The sequence below is a fragment of the Silurus meridionalis genome, chromosome 27 (assembly GCF_014805685.1).
Source record: "Silurus meridionalis isolate SWU-2019-XX chromosome 27, ASM1480568v1, whole genome shotgun sequence".
Lineage (NCBI taxonomy): Eukaryota > Metazoa > Chordata > Actinopteri > Siluriformes > Siluridae > Silurus > Silurus meridionalis.
The window spans coordinates 16384149-16390148 of record NC_060910.1 but is presented as its reverse complement, the minus strand read 5'-3'; the positions used below and the strand labels follow the sequence as shown (position 1 = coordinate 16390148).

The following is a 6000-nucleotide window of genomic DNA, read 5'->3' as shown; positions in this document are numbered from 1 at the left end:
TCCAGACCAAATTCACTTAAATATTAATTTATTTAATAATACATGCCAAACATCCTATTCACATTGAGGAATATTACAGAATACATCTTTGTATTTGCATTCAAATACTTAGCCTACTACAGTGGGAGGACGGGACTCATCTCATCCTTACAAATTTTCTCTCATTTCGCAGAATTCATTTCACATCCTTCTGGAAGAACGACATGCAATTATTTTTAAGGACACTAAATTAACTATGACCCCTTCTGATAAAATTACAATATTATTGCAGAAAAAAAACATGTGCTTCGTCTCATTAGCATACAAGTGCTCACAATATAAAAGTAAAAATAAAAGTAAAAGGAAGGGTTTTGGAAAATGTGGAATATAACTCGTAAACCTGCACGCTATAGTGTAGGAAAAAAAGATTAAGAACACGTGAAGTTTCCTCATTGATTTGGCACGGCACATGTCTTTTCCTTGTTTGGCCCCTTTCTCAAAATGTAGTGACCTTACCACAGCAACATTTATGGAACACATACAGTGCTTTTACATGTGACAACTCGATGCCTAAGTGATGCTCACTTATATTTTAGGACATCAAACAACTATGTTTAGCTGAAATGTGTAGATTAAGTTAACAGGCCCTGTTATCTAGCCATACATATCCCCAGACCACATGTTGGGGTGAATCATACTTTACACGTGGTTAAAGAATGGAGGACTCAATTGTGTTATGCCTATAAAAGCACTGCCAATAGTGCCAGCAGCCAGAAATTGCTTCTCAATTTTTTTTTAAGCAAAATTATATTTTAAGCATTGTCTAGTAGGCAAGTTTTCACATTTCACTTATCAGAGACATATTTTCTCACGGTCCTGTACAGCCTTTGATGGCAGGATGTCATATGATTTGATGTTATTCAATAATATGAGTGTCTGCATTATTTTATGAAAACCACAGTAATCTGAATATGCAGAAAATGTTTGCATTTTGTACTTTCAGACTGTAGTATTTATTCCCTTTACATTAACACATATTTCTGTTTTCTGAGTGTCTGTTAGAATCTCTTGGTTTTGTCTCTTGGTGCTATTGCACATAAATAAGACAAAAGAACAAGACTGATAGTAGAAGTGGGCGTAAAACTCATGAACTAATTATACTTTCAACATCTTGATTTTAGCTGGCAAATAAATCACGAAATGTTTCTTTTATCTCATATTGCTTTGAAATCTTAGTTTCTACTTTTTACATTAATGTTAGGGGCATTCATGTTTCCTTTTTCTGGAACATGAAATTATAATAATATATTTGTTTTGAATTCGATTGATTCCTTACATAATGCCTTCGTTTAAAGAAAAACGCACAACTCCAAAATTGAGATTCAGTTATTTAAAATCTATTTCAGATTCTCAAAACCAATATGTGTAATCACAAATAATTAGTAATTATGTAGAATAATGCAAGAAAGTTTGTATATACATGTAGTAATAAATTGCAATTAAGTTGCACAAGCCATAGTGCCGGTCTCAAGCCCGGATAAATGGGGAGGGTTGCGTTAGGAAGGGCATCCAGCGTAAAAACATGTGCCAAATCAAACATGCGGATGGTCCACTGTGGCGACCCCTAATGGGAGAAGCCGTAAGAAAGAATAAATTGCAATTAAGTTAATACTTGTACAGTATAATGATTTGGAATATAGGATTAAAATCTCTCAGCCAGCCTTAAACACAATGCTTATAGACGTGCATACCTGAAATCAACACGTTCTAAAGTGCATAAGAATCACTCCCTATCCCCTGCTGCCCTGGCCTCTTGCATAGCAAGTCTACATCGATAATCTTGAAAGCAAAAAAAAAGCTTGGTTCACTCATTTCTGAAACTCCAGCTGATCTCATGAATTTACTTTCAAAGTCAGGGTTTAGTAAATTACAACTTAGATCATATGATTATTAATTAAAATTGTGCTAAATGAAGGCCAACTCTATTTTAATATCATGACCATGTGTACCATGTGTCGTATTATGTGTGATTGGAAAACATGATGTTCGACATGACATTGGACTAGTGTCCACACATGTGACCAAGAGATATTGGGAACAATATGAAATAAAGTAGGGTAAGGTCAGGTCAGGAGAGCTGTGGTTGCAATTGCACCATAAGGGTGTCTAAGAGCAAATGTCTTGTGGGCTGAAAAAAATTTATAATTACATGATAAAAGCTCTTTTAAAACTACAGTAGACATCTTAGAAAATATATTTGCATTTTTTTTTATTATAAGCGTGTCTATGCATGTGTGACGAGGCTAATTATATACAACAAATGTTAAATGCCATCTCACATCTGTCTGGCTCTTAAAAATATTTCCCTTTGCATTTTTTTATTCTTAGATTTGGATTTAAGTCATCACTACAAAATTGGTAACGACTACAACATGGATAGTAAAACTAAAAATATTGAGACAGATGTTTGGGTTGATTAATGTAGAGAGGGGGAACTCAATGTTTAAAAGAAGTCTTGCTAATCTACTTATTAATGGTAATACCCTCAGTCTGCTCATTTGATACATATTCCCCTATTCTATTTCCACCTGAACGCACAGAAAAGAATAAACATTAGGAATTACCAGTTCAAAAAGAGCAGAAAACTATTTTTTGCCAAATGGCAAAGTTGTAATCCAGATTTGTACTATGGTGCTAAAGGTGTCAAAGTGTGCTAGTTTGCTGTCCAGAACAGATTACAATGTAGAGCACATAAATTTACCCAGACAGTGCTAACTGCTTAATGGACAGGCCTTTGGACATCACATAATTTTTGCACTTTTAAGCTTTTCCATCCTATGCATACTACAGTAGATTTACAATGTCTTCTGCCCATTTCCCTTATTCTCCTCCACCATCACGTGTAATTGTGTCGGCCATCAAAGCTTTGGAATGCTGATGGCTTGGCCAGTCGCCTCAAGGAGAGTGTGTCTGTCTTGCTGTCAGGCCTTATACCAGACTTGCTCCTTTGAAATGGATTCCTCGCACGCCCCTTGTCCATGCGTTCACTGATAGAAAAGCTCTTTTTGGCATAGACATTGGAATGGGAGTCCTCTGATGAGGAGCAGCTATTTGCTCGTTCCAGTCTAGATGCTGGAGAACAGAAGGGGCCCAAGGCTAAGCCCAGGGCCAAATCAATCCCCATACCACCACCACCACTTGAACAGGGCTTGCTGGTCTCAGTTAAACCCTCAGGAGGTTCCTCAGGATCAGATTCAGCATGGCTCAGCTCAGCATCACGCTCTGGGTGTGAGGCACACACTTCCTGGGGCTTCTCAAAGGTGAAGGAGCCCCCAGGTGAATCTGAGCGCTCGGGCACTGGGTATGATGTTGAGACACAGCGTGTGTCAATGCAGTCTGTGATGCTGGTGTACTCAGCTGCCTTTACTTGCATGCCAATGCCACCATAGTAGGTGCGTGGCATGAACACCAGGCTGTGGGACTTGACCATTGATGTCTCATCCAAGAACAAGGGTCCAGCTGCTGATAAAAAGCGACTGCTCTTAGAGCGCTCAAGGATGCCTGCCGAGGGTGGAGGGGATGGTTCAGTGTCCCACGAAGGCATGGAATCTGGTGGTAGATGGGTGGTGCACAGTGATAGGTCTGCAGCAGCGCTGTCCTCGAACAAGACAGGGCCATCTGACTGTCTTTCACTTGTCCCTGCCCTACCACGGTAGTCAGGTTCTCCAGATAACACTGCCTCCATGATCTCGGAATGAAGTGATGGGTCTCGAGCAAGTGTCTGAGGCATTCGAATTGGTTCCAGGAAGCTCTCTTGCGCCTGTACCTCTTCTGTTGTGGACACATATATATCAATGCAAGATGATGGTCGGTGCTGCTGTTGTACAGACAGTGTATTCAGAGGGGCAGGTTTGCCCTCTTTCTGGGCAGCTCCTGATGCAACCGACTGTGAGCTATTGGCACGGTGTAAGCTCAAAGAGCGCTCCTTGAAGAATCCTTCAACTCGGTCTGTCCCACACTTGTCTCGGGATGAATGGCCTATGTAGAAGGAGTGGCTTCTTACCCTTGGGACCAGTGCGGTAGGTGATGTTGGAGAAATTGACTCCTCCCCACCCTGTTCCAAAGACTCTTGCAGCCGGTAGGTGTTGCCTTCCTGGCTGTTGAAACTGCTCTGACGGAGGATATAATTAGTGTCAGTGCAGTCTGATGATGTCCTTGAGCGTGCCTTGTTTACTTCCGTCCGCTCGACACCTGTAACCCGCTCCAAAGCTGCAGCCATGCGGCCAATCACTTCCTCCATCTGTGCCAACCGAATGTCCACTGTCTGTAATGAGGCCTTCATAAAGTGCTCCCGTTCGTTTACCTCCTCCAGCCTCATTGCCATGTTTTCTACCCTAATGAAAACAAGAATTTAGCGTTTAAAGAAGCCTGAAAAAAAGGTTGCAAAGGTTTCCATTTCTTCAATATTTCTTCAATATTAGCACAGTTAAAACCAAAAAAGTTTTTTAAGTAGAAACAACTTTAAGGAATGTATTTGAATATTTGTACTATTTGTAACTGTAATATTTTTACTGCTACAATTGTCCGAATATGGTTAATCTGAAATTTGTGTACGTTTTGCAAACCTTTCAGAGGTTACTCGGATCCTCTCATCATTGGAAGAGTTGAAGCGATCATCTTTTTCTCTGAAATATTCTTCAATGCATTGTTCTTCAAAATCATGGACTTTTTTCAGCTCGTCTTCTGTGATGAAGAGCTCTAGTAGTATAAAATAGATAATTTATTAGTTAATTTTATGTCAGGTAAGTTTCTGGGCTGCATACAGTACAACATAGCAGGGTTATCACATATATAGTCCTATATACCTTGATAAATAGCTCAAAATCAACTTTAAAATGAACTTATTGGCTATAATGAAAGGTTGCAATATGGGGCACTTACTTAATCCAAAGTCCCTTTCATCATCATCATGCTTCCTCCAGCGACAGCACAGGTGCTTAAGGACCATGGTCATGTGACTGAAGATGATGAGAGGAGGAGGAAGAACAGGGCGCTCATGAAATGTCATGATCAGCTGATAGCGCTGAAATTTCCACACCTGGTTGGAGATAGACTTCACCTCGAAGAAAGTATTGCTGAAAAGACAACATACAATCTTAGTAGTTTACATTTTTGTAGTTACGCCAAGCACAGAAATGAGATTGAGTTACACTCAAGTTGAATTTACCACATAAGAAAAACTAAAAGGCCTGAAAGCACTTTGTAAGTTGCTCTGGATGAATTGCCTTATTGTATTTCTTGCATAATTTCCCAAAATATTATCAAACATTTTTAATTAGCAAAAAAATATGCACCGATAAAGATTAAAATTCCTTCAGTTCTATTTTGTGAACTCCATTTTTGGATTCCATGATACATATTGTTTCTAACTTTTCAGGACTATCTACAAATACCTTGTTCTCTTATACTCATTGTAAATAAAAATTTTTAAACGGAAATCAATTGTCATATGCTGACATCAATGTACGTGCACATTCATATAATAGTCATAGACGTAATCGGCCATACTTGAAGACAGCAATGAGGAGATTGACCAGAAGAATGTTGGCAACCAATAAGTAGCAGGCCATGATGGCTGGTACAATCCACGCGCCAGTCTTACACGGGGGCAGGGGCACAATAGCACCGTCCTCTGTGGTGATGTTCTGCCCACATGGTGCTATGGAAAGATTGCATTAGTTGTCATCAAAAGAGAGCTTCGCATTCATGAAACAAACAAAAAAATGAAAAGCGAAATGAAAGACGAGCAGAACCCACATCTGACAGTCCTTATTGCTCTAACCTTGACTAGCACACAATCCAAAAAATGATGAGCAATAAGGAGTGAGAAGCCAAATGGCAAGCCTATATGCATAGAGATGTGGATCGAAAAATACCTTTTAAAGCATATTCATTCATGTTCAATTGCATTCAATTGCAATATATTTAAACATGTCCTCAATGTTTAAAATATATTGTTAT

General features: G+C 39.2%; 1 protein-coding gene across 1 annotated transcript in view; it reads right to left on the bottom strand.

The window, feature by feature from the left end:
* Window positions 1-17: 17 nt before the first annotated feature.
* trpm3 (transient receptor potential cation channel, subfamily M, member 3) overlaps window positions 18-6000 on the bottom strand; it is a 165041-nt gene continuing 159058 nt past the window's right edge. Inside the window, 4 exon segments of the mRNA XM_046841693.1 lie at window positions 18-4373; window positions 4605-4737; window positions 4921-5114; window positions 5548-5698. Of these exon segments, the coding sequence (XP_046697649.1) occupies window positions 2876-4373; window positions 4605-4737; window positions 4921-5114; window positions 5548-5698 (1976 nt within the window). The 3' untranslated portion in view covers window positions 18-2875.